We start from the raw sequence: 16,434 nt of genomic DNA, 5'->3' as shown, positions 1-16,434 counted from the left end.
GGGGGGAGGTGTGGGGAGGAGAGTCTAGCTAAATCATGTGGTCACAGTAAAGGCAAGTTCCAAGCCGACCCATTTAACTCTGAATTTTGCTCCAACTTTTGAATGCATTACATACAAGTGAAAATTTAAAAAAAAAAACACAAGAACTGTCAGTTGAACAGAGATAAATCTGTGAGAATTATCAATGAGTTCTGTGCCCTACAGCAGGGGCTTTATTTCCCGCCCCCAAGGAAAGCCCACCCACTGGGCCCGCCCCCAAAGCAGGAGTTAACCAAAGCCCAAGCTTTTTATGCTTGGAGGTCTGCATCCATTTCTTTCTTAACTTTCTATTCTAATTTGTATTATTTATAAACACACAAACTTAAACACACATTTTTCTTTTTTATTGTATATCATCTTTCAAATCACCTCAAATCCCTTACTTAAAAAAAGTCTAAGTTAAATGAACACCTAGATACTTGTTTAGTCTCTAAAGGACTTAGTAGAGAAATTCCCAACCTCTTACGTAGCATTTCACCAAGAAATAGCACACTGAAAAACACAGGTTTTAATTCCCATCTTTTTCCCCATCTCCTAACTTGCAATCCTGTGGGACTTGCAATCCTGAAGGTAGCCAGTAGGAAGAAGAAAAAAGAGAAGAAAATGACACTGATAATCCACAAAGAGGACTAATAAAAACGTAAGTTTCCTTGCTTATTAGCAATTGTTAGGTGATGTTTAAGGCAAAAGGGGAACTAGGGTTTCGGCAAATACCCAGGAAGAAACACTCCATTTTGCTTCTGGTCACTAATCTACTGCTGAAAAATAACTGCGCTACACTCGACAACCTTCTGGTGCTCACTTTTCTGAGGCAGCTTCTTTCCACGTTCCCCAAATTCTTTGATCATAACAGGTACCACCCGGAGTCAGGTAAAACACCCGAAGAGTTGGCAAAGCTACCCAGCTCACATTGAATTATGTAAGTCTCAACGTTTTCATTGTGCGGTCAGTATTGGGAGACCCATTTTAAAGAGAAAAAATGTACTAAGAAGAAATTAGATCATTCATAAATGCACAACTACATTTTAATACAGTAAAATGAGAACTCAAAAGCTTTAGCTTCTGTTTTTTTCAAGTTGACTATAGGTACTTAATTATCAATTTCAAATTGTGTTTTCAACTATTAATTAGTTGAGAAACCTTAGCAAACACAAGAAATCTTTGTCTTAAACTATGGGGCTGGGCCCAGTGGCTCAGGTCTGTAATCCCAGCAACTCTCGTGGCTGAGGCAGGAGAATCACCTGAACCCCAGAGGCTGAGGCTGCAGTGAGCCATGCCTTTGATCGCACCACTGTACTCCAACCTGAGTGACAGTCAGACTCTGTCTCAAGAAAAAAAAAAAAAAAAAAAAAAGCGGAGGGGTGTTCTCCTGACTTGGATCACCGGACTTGAGGACACAACACAGGCCCAGCAGCTGTGGTCTCATTCCTGCGTTCTCTACTGCAGTGGGTGGGTGCAAGGGGGGGCAACCTCCACACACACTGATCATGTCCAGAGTGGATGGCCCTCTCTTTCCCCTCTGTGCCCTTCCTCCATCAGAGTACTCCATCCTCAAGGAACTCACCAGATTCTGCTCTAGAAGGCAACCTGCCATCAGAGCTGCCCCAGATCAGAGGAGCCTGTGACTCACTGAAGCTCAGAAGTCTATCAGCTCCCAGGTAGGCTAGTGCCCTGGCCTCCGTTTCTTGGTCTATTGCCTCCCTACTCTATTTGGCACTGGTCTCTAAGAACATTTTGCAATCATCTGGAATATCCACATCTGAAATCCCTCGAGCTTTGTCTCAACTTAACTGCCAACTGCAAAATGGTTGACTTCCCACTAATGATGTAAAAGAATAAACACAGCCGCCAGAGACCACAAACAGTGTGAAATGATTTATGACCAAAGCCACTATTTTCCAACCTCAGCTAAACCATCTCCCTCTATTAATAAAAGCACATTCATTCCTTTGAATTTGTGCCCAATTGAGGCCACATATATGCCAAAGCCAGAGCCTGTGTGGTAACCCAAGAAGTTTCATATTGTCTCATGTATGATTTGTACAGTTCTGGCTAAGACAAAAGAAACCAATGACAAGATGCTGCTAGACATGTGAAATCACTGGTAACAAGCATTTCTAAGCTTTTATTGGAATTCATTAAGATATATGCATATGAAGGTAACATTAATTAAGAATCCTTGATAACACTTGGTGCCTGGCTACACAGGCCTACTTGGCACATCCCTACCATGGGTGTCCGACTTAGCAGGAAATGCTTCTGTCCTCCTTAAACCCTTTGGCTCTGTTTATTGTTGTTTCTCCATTTACTGCCTCTATGTCAGTTACCTCACTAAAATGAGTAGGTACCTGATTCTTCCAGCTGTGGCTATGTATATATCAATACAGGAGAAATTTTGAATATCATACAAACAATTTAGAATGGCAATGCAGCAAAACAAGAAAAAGGAGTCTGAAAAAGATAGTGCGTTAAGACCTACCAAGCAATGAAACCACTATTCACAATTAAATGCTAAAGTTAGTGACATTTCCTTACTGCCACAACTAATATATCTACAGTGAAGAAAGGAGGCTGAGCAGGCAGAGCACTAATAGAGAGCAAATGGCTCTCCCCAGACACAGTAGGAGCCTCATTTTCCACCCTTGATCTGTCTTTTAGCATAACACTCCTGGCCATCCACTACCCTCACTTCCTGATTGGTGAGCTTGGGATAGGAATCGGACACTCCCAGTCCAGCCCCTACCTGGTCCCTCTCTTCCCTTCCTCTTTCAGAAGTGAGCTGCCATCAGAACACAGGTGTCCTGCTCCTCCAGGGACAGAAGAGGTCTGTGACTGGTGGGTAAATCTAATTCTAGGTTCAGGATTAGAAAGCATGCCTGCCTCAGCTATAAGCCACATCCTCCAACCACGGTGATAACTTTCTCCCCATCCCCATCCTCCTTAGTCTCTTATTTCCAAGTAAAAAACCCAAGGCATTACATGTGTAGGTCTCTGAGTCTTCTCAGATCTTCAGTTCTGCTGTCCCTGGAAAATCAGAGAACATGAGTTGCCTATAGATAGCTCCTTCCTAGGAAAGGGAAGAGAAGGGAAGAGGAAGAACCTGGGCCCCGAATGCCTACTCTCTCGTGGCAACTGGGCACGTGAGTGGTTAGTTATGCTGCCGGCAGTTCTTTTATAGGAAGGAAACCCCATAAGTAGAAAATAGCTGTCCCCTTCTTATTAACAAATACGTCATTAAAAAAGTGGCGGCATGCGCCTGTAATCCCATCTACTAAGGAGGCAGAGGCAGAACTGCTTGAACCCGGGAGGTGGAGCTTGCAGTGAGCAGAGATCGCGCTACTGCACTCCAGCCTGGGCGACAGAGCAGGACTCCATCCCTAAAAACAAAAACAAAACAAAAATTAGCCAGTGTAGTGATCAATACCAAAGACTAACCCCTAAAAATGCTTCATCTAATCTCAAAAGAAATATGCTAAGCAAAATAAGCCAGATATAGTACTCTAGGTAACTACGGCATATCCATATCAATTTCCTGGGTTTGATAATGTACAATAGTTATGTAAGATATCACCACTGGGAGGAGCCGGGTGATGGGTACACAGGACCTCTCGGTACTATTTTTGCAACATCTTGTGGATTTATACTTAGTTCAAAATAAAAGTTTAAAAAGGTGCCAGACACAAAAGGGTACATGCTGTATATTCCGTTTATATAACGTTTTAGAACAGGCAGAGCTTATCTATGGTGAAAGAGATCAGAAGAATGGTTCCCTCTGGGAGGAGGGTAGAAGAATGAGGATTAATGAGAAGAGGTGGGAGGAAATTTCTGAGGTGACAGAAACCTTCTGTATCTTGATAAGGGTAGGGGCTATGTGGCTTTCTACTTTTGTCAAACTCATCAAACATATAAGATCTAAGCACGTCATTGGATGTAGATTATACCTTAATTAAAACAACAAGAAAATTAAAAACCTCATCTGCTGCTTGCTATTCAAGCAAAACCTTCAAAATAAATGCTTTAAATTTGGTTTAAATTATCAAATCTCCAAAAAAATTATCTGTAAGAACTTAGGAAATAAATCATGGGGCTATTTGCTGCCATTTTATACGTAAGCAGTTTACTTCCTCCAATAATCAGAGCAAAGTTCTACTGGCAGACACTGCTACCTTGCTTCTGATTCCACAGTCTGAAGAGGCAGGCTTCCAACAGGTGGGGTGGCGCAAGAGAAAGAATTAAGATAATTTCCAGCATAAGTACGCATACCTACAATTATCTAAACATCTAAATACAAATGCATTAATCTCTACATTTAAAACTATTGAACATAACTGAAGCAAGATTTAAAAGACCCCAGCCGCCTTGATACAATCCTTAATTACTAATAATAACTTAAGTCACTGCTTGGTCAAATCCCCAGACTTCGGTTGAAGGCCTCTCTTAAATTCCCCAAATCTTGAAGCAGAGAATAGTAGGCTCTGAGAATTGGGGTTCATCATTTACCCAGAATCTCATACATTACTCTAACACCCTCCTCCAATTTTAGTTTCTCTTTGGCGCTCTTCTCCACGTTGCTTATCAAAGCCCAAACAACAAAAAGATTAAAGATGTGAAATCCATCCTGGACTCTGTCTTCTTAAGTTTCTTGTGATTACGTTTTTATCCTATCAGAAGGAATTGCTCTTTGAAGCTTCAGGTTTGGGTAATTCTGATCTTATTTTATTGAATGGCTTTCTGGTGAGTGCCTACTATGTGCCTTACCCTGTTATGGGCGCTTTACTGGATCATTTCATTTCATTTCCCAGCTGCCCTTTAAGGCAGGCATAGTCAGCACTTTAGAGACAGGAAAGTGAGGCTCAGAGGGTAAGGTGGGCTCAGTGTCCCAGCTGAGCGGCCAGCTCAGGCTGGGGGCTCCAGTGCGGTGCTGTCCTCACTGGACCATGCAGGGCGGCGGCACTGGGCCTGCCCCAACACAGTCCAGGGTTGAATGAACCATCAGGGTTCCTGATGGCAAACACTGAATACAGGATTGAGCTCAGCTCAGCCAAAGTGGGGAGCTCACTCTAGGGCTCAGAAATTTAAAAAACAAAACAAAACAAAAAAAACCAAGTATATCAAAACACCTTTTAATTTAAAAATACAGAGACAAAGAATTATATGATTGAAAGAGAGCAAGAGAGCACACTGTTGTCCTAGGAGATGGCCCCCACACACCCCTCGCTCGCCTATTCACACTGCTCCAAACAAAGTGGCGGGACTCCTCTTCCCCTACACGCTCTCTGCAGCATTTGCCAAAGCTGACCCATCCTTTCGGAGAAAATCTCTACTCTTGTACATTGCCCTTCATTTCCTGGTCACTTCCTTTTCTCTTTCCATTCCACAAATGAGGCCATTTCACACCATCTGTCGTCAGTCCCTCTGCTCTTTCTCTACTCTCTCCTTGGGTAATTTCATTGTCTTTTCTGCCTTCAACCATCACCTCCATGTAGATGACCCTAAATTTGTATTTTTGGTCTTACCTTCTCTTCTAAGCCTCAGCTCATACCTCCTACTTCCTACTCCACAGGCCTGCATGGCTATTCTGCTGGCATCTGAAAGTTTTATATTAAAGCTAATTTCAGCTAATCCCAGCACTTTGGGAGGCTGAGGCGGGTGAATCACTTGAGGTCAGGAGTTCGAGACCAGTCTGGCCAATATGGTGAAACCCTGTTTCTGAGGCGGGTGAATCACTTGAGGTCAGGAGTTCGAGACCAGTCTGGCCAATATGGTGAAACCCTGTTTCTACTAGAGACCTACTAAACAATTTTAGTTTTGTACTAAAAATACAAAATGTAATCAGGTATGGTGGCACTTGTCTGTAATCTTAGCTACTCTGGAGGCAGAGACAGGAGAATCACTTGAACTTGAGAGGCAGAGGTTGCAGTGGGCCGAGATTGTGCCACTGCACTCCAGCCTGGGCAACAGAGTGAGACTCTATCTCAAAAAAAAAAAAAAAAAATTAAAAATTAAAAAATAAAAATAAAGCTAATTACATAATTTTCTTCCCATAATTTTCTTTCTTCCTCTCACCAAATCCATTCCTGTCTATAACTCTCTAATTTCTATTCATGATACTATCATTTATCATTTTCTGAACTATCCAGGCTCAAATTGTCTGAGTCAGCTCTCTTTGTTCAATACACTTTCCTATACCCTAAACCCTAAAAACAAAAGGAAGGAACCGAGTGAAGGAAGGAAAGGACTGATGAGGTGGGAGGACCGACCTTCCTGAGAAACTTCCATGTAGAAAAAGGAAGAACATGACAGTGGTATGGTACTGAGCAACGGGGAGAGGATCTGGATTTGTGGGAGCCGCTAGGGAGGTGTCTGCAGGCTTAGGGGCCAGAGAAGCGGGGGTGGGGGCTGCGGAGAGGAAAAGCAAACCATGTTACCTGGGGTGCTGCAGAACAGTTTTAACTTCAAAAATAGTATATCTAAAGCAGGGAAAGAATACATTTCTCTAAGAATTGAATTCAAAATCAAGTGGGTCAGGCTGTAAAGAAAAAACAGATTGGAAGTACAAGTGAATCCAAAAAACAGGCATGAAAGTTCACGTCAATCTGAGCTTTAATAGTTACATTGTCCACCTATAAATTACCTAGCTGTTAACATAAGTACATTGAGATTTCCTTCAATTCCAGCAAAGCAGCTTTGTACATGATGTTCTCAAGACACAGAGGACAAAGGACACACTGGGAGAATTTGGGCTTGGTTGTGATTGTGACATAGAAGACTCTTCTCTGTTCTCCAGGAAAGGGCACAAGGGAGACCAAAATAGACTTTCAGATGGAGGTGACTCCAGGAGTTTCCCTCGGCTCCTGTGTCATGCCTGCTCAACAGCTGCTTTTCAAAGGCCACAGATGAACCCTAACACCTCACGACAATCCATTCTAGAGCAACACTGACAAGCTCCTCTTTCCATCTGTGCCACCTCCTTGGTGGTGCAATTTACTACTGGCATTTAGGGGCCTTGCTTGTTAGTTGGCCTATATTTCTCTTTTTCCAAGTTCCACGGAGCTCCCCCTAAATTCTAGGATTCTGGAGTTCAGTGAACATGCACAGTTTAACCTGCTTTACTCTTATGACTTTACAGACAAACTCGCATCTCCAGTTGTGCCAGCCTGGGACTATTCACACTTTGACTTGATGCACAGGTGGCAGCACCCAGTTTCTCTGAGTATCTTGTCCTTCTCAAAATGCTATTACATGTCTGACATGCAGAACTGAGTGCAATGTTGGCCATGTGGAAGTACCATAATTTTGCAGAAGAATAAGCATTGGAATACTATTATCTGGATACAGGGATCATCAAAAAGTAGGTGCCTACTGGCAGCTCTCCTGTCTTACCACCCAGAACATGCCTGGCACAGAGCAGCCACACCACAAAACTTGTGCAATGAGTGTCTCTTGATTTCAGCCACCAGGTGATAAACATATATTAATGCATACAGCCATACAGATACATATATGTAAGAAACAGCACAAAGAAGACCTTCCGAAGTTCAACACTGTGGTTTTTTTTTTTTCCTCTAAGCAACATTAGTCCATGTGCTTTGGAGGAGCTTTTCCTTCATACCCATTCCTTTATCTCCACTCTAATCAGTCTAAAATCTAACTGCAGCAATGCCTGTTAACTGCGGCAGCTGTGTTTGAGATCTTAGCCCTCCAATCTGTCATGTACCACGGATACGTTCTCCTCCCATCACTTTTCAGCTATTGGGTCTTTATCAGTTTCACATTTTGTGCACATTCATCTTTCTGCCACTCTGATCTCATCTCGTCCCCCTATGCACTCACCTCCAACTGCTCCTTATTGCCCCAAGTCCACTCTTGGCAGCTGGTATCTGAGACTCATGGCTGTACCTTCTGAATCTCACCTTCCAAGATGCCCACACAGAATCTCTACTCTAGACAGCCCTACCTCTTCAGTACCTCCCAAACACACCTTATTTATTTCCCACTTGAGTGTTCAACATCCTTTTCCCTTTATTCTAGTTTCCCAAATCCTGCACAATCTTCAACGTCCAGCTTTGGAAGATGTTTTCCACTCTTTCCATGCGTCCAATGGAACTGCTTTTGGAAAACAAGATGACTCTAACGCTGTGCCAGATGTTAAAGCAAGCGAAGCTTTGTAATATGAGGTCCCCAGAAAGTGTTCCGAAGCTACTGAGGTTCTTGGGGTTGAAAGTTGTAGAAGAAAAGCAGTCACGCCACTAGATGTGGCCTGCTTGTATCTTTTTTGCCCTCGTCATGTTCTCTCTGGCTGGCAGACATTATTTTATTCTTACTACAGCCATAAGTAAATTTATCTTTTCAATTGAAAAAAGCCGCTTTTAAAAATGCCTCCTGGCCAGGCACAGTAACTCACACCTATAATCCCAGCACTTTGGGAGGCCAAGGTGGGCAGATCACCTGAGGTCAGGAATTTGAGACTAGCCTGGCCGGCATGGTGAAACCCTGTCTCTACTAAAAATACAAAAAAAAAAAAAAAAAATTAGCCCGGTGTGGTGGCGGACCCCTGTAATCCCAGCTATTCAGGAGGCTGAGGCAGGAGGACCGCTTGAGCCTGGTGGGGCGGAGCTTGCAGTGAGCTGAGACTGCGCCACTGCACTCCAGCCTGGGCACAGAGCAAGACTCCATCTCAAAAAAAAAAAAAGCAGAGACTTTCATCTGCTCTTGGAGTGAAGTCTTGTTGTTTACATTTTATCATTCATATGATACAAAACAGTTTTTGTTTTCATTAAATATGAGGAAGTGTCCCATTCAGGGAATTCTGCAAATGATAAAGACTGAAAGAATGTCTCCTTCCTCCCCAAATCTGTAAACACACAGTGATACAGTTGATACAAATGGCATTTGGTGACCACAGCTGGAGTAAGTTCAGGTGGATGCCATAATGGGCTCCATTTTCTCCTGCTAGCCAGGGGTATGGGCCACACATGCCAGGCCTTAGGCTGGTTTCAAGGAAGGCTTTGGAGACAATGACTGAGCCCACTGCCATCAGGTGGTGGCAAGTGGTGGTGGGCAGTGAGGAGGAACTTCTACAGTGCCCCCTAGAGGTAGGGGACACAAATGTCAGGAAAGGAGAGGGGATCTGACCTGTTGAATCAGGTTGCACCTGAGGATGCTGAATCCAGGGAAAACGGAAATAAAAGAGTAACACAGGCAACAATATACTGTATGTGCACACCAGAGACACCAGAGGTCCCCTTTCTTGATTTGATATATTTTTGGTAACAGTAACACTCAACTGTGCACACATGCACACACACACACACACACACACACACACACCCCCGTGACATAGTTGATGCAAACAGCAAACATTTATATGTGTATAAGATGGGGTTGGAAAGAGATTAACTAGACAAGAATCCCATAAGCTGTTACATAAAAATTTAAAACAGAGTGAATATCTCAATATGGGAATGGTTGAGAATTTGAGATATATCCTAATCACAGAATATTATGCAGTTGTTAAGAAAAATTAAATAAGTTTTTAGGGTTAACTCAAGGGATTTTTACTACGTATTGTTAAATGAGGAGAGAGAAGGGCATAGAATATTCCATTTGTTAAATCCTGTGTGTGTATTAAAAGGTGCTGAACACATCAGTGTGAACAATGTTAAGGAGAAACAGGGAGGGAAGAGAATGATAGAAAACAAACAAAAGTGACTATTAAAAGTAACAGGTTATTTAAAAAGTGAGAATTCGCCGGGCATGGTGGCTCATGCCTGTAATCCCAGCACTTTGGGAGGCCAAGGCGGGCGGATCACCTGAGGTCAGGAGTTCGAGACCAGCCTGACCAACATGGAGAAACCCTGTCTCTACTAAAAATACAAAATTGGCCGGGTGTGGTGGCACATGCCTGTAATCCCAGCTACTAGGGAGGCTGAGGCAGGAGATTCGCTTGAGCCTGGGAGGTGGAGGTTGCGGTGAGCCGAGATCGTGCCATTGCACTCCAGCCTGGGCAACAAGAGCAAAACTCTGTCTCAAAAAAAAAAAAAAAAAAAAGTGAGAATTCTATTAAATTATGTACATGTATATAAATGACTACCAAAATGCTGGAGGTGTTATCTGAGGGTGAAACCATTGCAGGTGATTTTTATATTCTTTCTTATACTTTTCAGCATTTTAACAGGAAGTATAATTAGTCTATAATCAGAAATTACTATTTTCATTGAGGGAAAAAAATTGAATGATTCAATAACACTGGGAGCATGGAAAATGTTTCTGAAGTCTTCCTAGCCAAAACAGGGCACACAGAAAAACTGTGCACATTTATGACTCAAAGAGGTTTTCACAATCTTCTTCAAAATGGAGACAGACCACAAAGTCCAAAATTAATAATCATCCAAATACTTTAAGCACCTTGAAGACAGGGCCTAAATCTAATTTTTAACAGTTTCCTAATAGCTTAGAGTGCTCTGAGTGCTCAATCCTCATTAACTGACAAGCACATTTCAAATCCTATGAATTATTACATCAAAGATGCCATTATTTGACATATAAATGCTATTAAAGATAAAATCTCATCTAAAAAAGAGTATCCAAGCCAGAGCAGCTCCAGTGAAAATAATTTAACTATGAAATTTAATCTGCTACAACGTAAGCAATAAAACCCTAACACATAACAAAACTGGTCTACCTGCTCTGTTTATATTCAGTGCATCCAGTTTTGTTCCCTGCATTCCTACAGTCTCGGGGCTGCCTGGTATCTACATACCCACCTCAATGACTGTCCACTCAATCCCATTACCTTCGGTTTCTTACTGAAGATACAAGAGTAATGACATTAGCTACCAATCATCATAAATCATCTCTGGGCCAGGCCTATCTTCAACACTAAACAGTCTGCTAAAATTTGACTCCAACATGCAATTGTTTTGCAGAGAGGTACAACTTTTCCCTTCTTCCAGGCCTGCTTTCTCTGCAGGGCAGTGAAAGTGCATACTGTGTGGAGAGCTGCTCTGGTAATAGCCATGGAATAGCCCGTCCAGGACAACAGGCACCAGGTCCTCATGGGGTGGAGGTGGGCTGTGGCTGCTGCCCTTGGAGGCCGGGCACCCACACCTGGCTAAAGGGGCCTCTTGCATGCCATTCTTTTAAAACTGGCATTAGGCAATGTGAAAACTAATTTTACACGTCTAATCTTTTCAAGTAAAATACTTACCTGGACTAGCAAGTGGCCCGAATTAGGCAAACATGTACCACATTTCTCGGTGTTCTCATTTATTTGGTTTATCAAATTTATCAGTATTTCCACAGCACCTTTGCTGATCATTTCATTAAGAAATCCTGGATTTCCAGAAATGAACTTTATAGACCCCATACAGTATAAAAAAGCTTCCATGTTAGTTTCCAGGTCTTCACTTCTTAGTACCTCCAACAATGATTCTGTCAAAGAGACGAATTATTATAAATGTCTGAGTATAACAGCGGGAGATAAATATATTAAATAAGTTGTGTGTGAACATAAAATACACTTTGTAAAATATATTTACCAAAATCTACATTCAAGTGCTTGTTAAGAGTTATATCGTATGAAGAGAAAAGCTTACTTTTAGTTAAGACAAATCTCTGTAATAGTAATTTCAGCAAAAGGATGGGATTATTAATAAATAAGAGAAAGTATTATTTTAATTAATGTCATTCCTTGCCTCTTACTAATGATTTATTGGCCTTTATTTTTTGTTACAAAAATTTTGAGTCATAGAATACTAATAATTTAACAAATTTAAGAGTTAAATTTCAATAAGTCTTTAAGAATATATTTGTTTCTGTATTATTAGTGGGAAATCCATGACAGGAGCTTAAAAAAATCTCAATCACCCTAGAAAAAGATAACTTGAATACAACACCTATCCTTTTCCCAAGACAACTTAAGAACATTTGTTCAATAACATACCACTACTTGGTTTTACGCATAATCCAGGCAAATCCAATAAGGTTAATAATGCATATCTCACATTTAATTACATTAATGCCCATGTAATAATTTGAGATGATTGTTTTCAGTCTACAATTGTTAATTAGTTGATTCAACATTAGACATTTCTTTCAGTACTGGTTTTGTCCCTGTCTGCCAGGGGCAAAGAAAGATGAAAAGATAATTTATCCTATGTTGCAAAAAGAGAACTCAAAATATTTTCCATGTTGCTGCATGGAAGATACTTTGTATCTTCTCTTCTTGTATCAGCAATATTAATTCATAAAAACATTTCCATTTAGGTAACTAGGTATCTTAATTTTTTAGAAGTACAACAAAAATTAGGCACGAGCTAGACAAGGTGTAATAAAACTTCCTTACCTACAAATTGGAAACATTGTGATGTCAAGTTTCTATAACAGTTATAGATGTCTCTCAACTTTCAGTCATTCCTAGTATATTAAAGACTAAAATTTTCAATTATGTCAAATACTATTACATGCATTTTTCTATATATTAAATCCAAGTCCAGGAAATGAATTCTTAAATGGGGAACACTTTGTAAATCACACAATGTTACTACAGGTGTTGAAAGAAAACAGCAAACTACCACAGGATACATTCAACTGAATGTGGAAAACAGAGAAGGACAAAGTAAAAATGAGCATCGCAAAACTTCTGCATGTTTCTAGAAAACAAAATATTCCTGCTATCATTGATTATACATTTTCTCTCCAGATATCTAATTTTTACTCAAGTACATTTGCTCAATAGTAGCACTGAATGACACTCACCCAGAATGCTGTCATTTTGAATCAAAGAATCATTCTTCTCATTCCTGCTAATTTTAAATATAAGTTTGCAGACATTAAGAAGATTCTTTCTACTCACTTTAAGCTGCAGAGAAAGAAACACATCTCTATTGCAGAAGGAAATAAAGACATGCTGTATTTAAAAAAAATAAACCACAAACATCTATTTTTAAAGTGCAGCAAGAGTATTTTTAAACATGAAGAAAAGTTCTAAAGAAATCAACTTTGAAAAACTTAGACCACATATTTGCTAACTGTGGTATCTAATTAACTCAATTATAGTAAATACAATATAAATGATCTTTAGAATAAACATTTTAATGACAGATCTTGGCGACTGTGAACAGTGTGGAATAAACATAGAAGTGCAGATATCTCTTCGATATATTGATTTCCTTTCTTCTGAGTATATACCTAGCAGTGGGGTTGCCAGATCATACAGCAGCTCTATTTTTAGTTTCTTGAGGAACCTCCAATCTGTTCTCCTTACTTATTTCTTACTTCATAAAGTCTCTCTCTCTTTTCTTTTTTTCAGAGACAGGGTCTTGCTCTTTCACCCAGGCTGGAGTGCTGGATGCCGCCATCACAGCTCACTGCTGCCTTGACCTCGTGGGCTCAATCAATCCTCTTGCCTCTGCCGCCAGAGCAGCTGGGACTACAGGCATGTGCCACCGTGCCTGGCTAATTTTTTCAACTTTTTTTGGTAGAGATGTTGCCCAGGCTGGTCTCAAACTAGCAGGTCAAACAATCCTCTCACCTCAGCCTCCCAGTGTTGAGATTACAAGTGTGAGCTAACACACCCAGCCAAGTCTCATATTTATATGTGTGATTATTAGTTACTTTTAAAGGAGTATATGAGGAAGAAAGGGGTGCAGTATACTGCTAATACATTTAATTAGAGTAATTGCACTAAAACACAAAAGTAGAGAAAGATGAATACCAAAATTTCACATTAATTTAGAAAAGAATACATAGTAGAGACGAAGGAAAGAAAAGAAAGGGGGAAGCTTTTGGTTTTATCATTTGTATAAAAGAAAACTTAATACTGTTTAATTTGATAATACACACATATTTCTTTTTAAGGTCTATTTCTGGAATGCTTTGAGATAATCACAAGTAACATCTAAATTTGAAAATTACCTTCTAGGCTGGATGCAGTGGTTCACGTCTGTAATTCTGGCACTCTGGGAGGCTGAGGCAAGTGGATCACGAGGTCAGGAGTTCGAGACCAGCCTGACCAATATGGTGAAACCCCATCTCTACTAAAACTACAAAAATTAGCCGGGTGTGGTGGCACGCGCCTGTAATCCCAGCTACTCAGGAGGCTGAGGTAGGAGAATCACTTGAAACCGGGAGGCGGAGGTTGCAGTAAGCCGAGATCGCACCACTGCACACCAGCCTGGGTGACAGAGCGAGAATCCGTCTCAGAAAAAAAAAAAAAGAAAGAAAAAAGAAAAGAAAATTGTCTTCTAAATCATACAAAAAGATCTAAGTAAACTAAACACAGGGTGATAAGGAAATATAGTTGGTTTTTTTTTAAAAAAAAAAAAAAAGCAAAGTATAGGATGACTGACTGAACCAAATGGTCTAAATTAGCTGTGTATTTAAAGTAGTAAAAAAGAAAAATAAAAAACACCCTAAATATCCAATATTAGGGAATAGTTTAATAAACTGTGGGACATCAATACTATTCACATTAAGCAGTCACAAAAAAGCGTAACTGTGAACACTATGTTTACAGAGGGAAACATTTATAACCTACTGTTAGATGGAAATACTATGTGCCCTCATTGCAAAGGTGTAAAAATGTGTTTGTAGGAATAAAGTCATCTGAACAAAAAATTATTTCTGTGTGAAAAGGATGACATATAGGTGATCAGTTTATTATTAAAAACTATCTTTTAAGTTATTTTATTTATTTTTTGAGACGGAGTTTCGCTCTTCTCCCCAGCTTAGTGTGCAATGGCATGATCTTGGCTCACTGCAACCTCCGGTTCCCGGGCTCAAGTGATTCTCCTGCCCCAGCCTCCCAAGGGGCTGGGATTACAGGCACGTGCCACCATGCCCGGCTAATTTTTGTATTTTTAGTAAAGATGGGGTTTTGCCACGTGGGCCAGGCTGGTCTCGAACTCCTGACCTCAAGTGATCCACCCACCTTGGCCTCCCAAAGTGCTGGGATTACAGGCGTGAGCCACCACGCCCAGCCTAAAGTTATTTTTAATAATATTTATTAATGAGTTTTCAGTTACTTAAAAAAACATAATGGAATCTGTCAGGCATATTTGTTAAGTATTTGTTCTGTGTTTGATCCACAAATATTTACTGGGCACCTGATGTGTACCAGGCACTGTGCTGCTCACTCAGAAGACACCAAGATGGCCATGGTCAGCCCCCAGCTGGAGCGGCCCCAGGAGGCGAGCACTGCCTGTGGTACAGCTTCTGCATGCCCTCCTGCAAGAGGCCACTTACAAAAGTTATTCCAGAGCAACCCTGCAAATTCGGTGTTGTCATTCCCATTTTGCACTTGAGGAGTGCGTGCCTCAGAGAGGTCACAGAACCACCTCGGCATCACCTGGACATGCATTAGGAATGCAGAGTCTCAGGCCCCACCCGGCAGTACCGCCTCAGAATCTGCATTTTACAGGACCCCCAGGGGATGCATGTGCACACTGAGGTCTGGGAAACACTGTTATGGAAGCTTCAGAAACTGTAACACATGGCAGAATGGAGATTCCTTCCGTTCCCAGGAGGAAAATAGGAAATGGAAACCTTAATACATGTTTAATGATTAGGTATTTAAAATAACATTGTTTAAAACCCCCAGAAAATAAGAGGGCTTAAGAAAACAGAAGAACATTTCTATATTGATGGAAATATATATTATTCCTAATATTTGGGAATATATTTGAATCGGCTGACTATCTTCTACTAGACTGTGAGTCCTTGAGGTCAAAACCACCATTTATTACTCTTTCTATATGTAATATGTAGGATGAGTTCCGTACTTAATAAAACTTCATGGAAAAAAATGAATAAAACTCACTTTCCTTTCCCCCACCAAATCTTACATTTTTAGTAAAAAGTGGCAAACGAAAACAAAACAAAACAAAAAAACCCTTGTATCAGAGTTTTCATTAAAACAACAAGAAAAAATAAAAAAGAAAACAAAGAAAAGAAAAAAGACAACCACAATTTCCAGGCCTGCTGTAATGTCAATTTACACTCAGAGCAAATTTGTATGGCTTCTCCATTGGTAACTGTAAAATTACGACTTTAAGACATAAAAAGATAATAAAATCTTACATTTATGCAAGGGGTGTAGACTATCCTATTTTTAAAATTCCCTGTTACTCTCCCTTTCCTTTGCTCTGCTTTATTTTTCTCCCTTAGTTCTCATTATCTCCTTTGGTATCTGCTGTGTTTGCTGTCTGTCTGCCCTGCTACAGTGGCAACCCCAGAGGCAGGAGCTAGTTCATTCACTTGTATTCCCAGTGTCAGGAAGAGTCTCTGGCCAGGTGCGTGACCCACACCTGTAATCCCAGCACTTTGGGAGGCCAAAGTGGGAGAACTGCTTGAGGCTAGGAGTCTGAGACTAGCCTGGGCATCATAGCGAGACCC

The 16,434-nt window shown here is 40.8% G+C and overlaps 1 protein-coding gene and 1 long non-coding RNA gene across 2 annotated transcripts in view; one reads left to right on the top strand and one right to left on the bottom strand.

Annotated features, from left to right (window-relative positions):
* The window catches only part of ARMC2 (armadillo repeat containing 2), a 126,825-nt gene that overhangs the window by 49,422 nt on the left and 60,969 nt on the right, over positions 1-16,434 (bottom strand). Inside the window, exons 10-11 of the mRNA XM_011975944.1 lie at positions 12,799-12,901; positions 11,249-11,472 (exon numbers count right to left, since the gene is read on the bottom strand). Coding sequence (XP_011831334.1) covers positions 11,249-11,472; positions 12,799-12,901 — 327 coding nt within the window. The remainder of the gene's footprint in view (positions 1-11,248; positions 11,473-12,798; positions 12,902-16,434) is intronic.
* Positions 612-15,427, top strand: LOC105536553. Its single transcript, XR_001005612.1, has 3 exons — positions 612-679; positions 13,358-13,585; positions 15,021-15,427. It is a non-coding gene; the product is annotated as an uncharacterized LOC105536553 (long non-coding RNA).

This window comes from Mandrillus leucophaeus, unplaced genomic scaffold (genome assembly GCF_000951045.1).
Source record: "Mandrillus leucophaeus isolate KB7577 unplaced genomic scaffold, Mleu.le_1.0 Scaffold160, whole genome shotgun sequence".
NCBI classification, from domain to species: domain Eukaryota; kingdom Metazoa; phylum Chordata; class Mammalia; order Primates; family Cercopithecidae; genus Mandrillus; species Mandrillus leucophaeus.
Note: the sequence above shows the minus strand (reverse complement) of the source record. Positions and strands in the feature narration are given on the sequence as shown.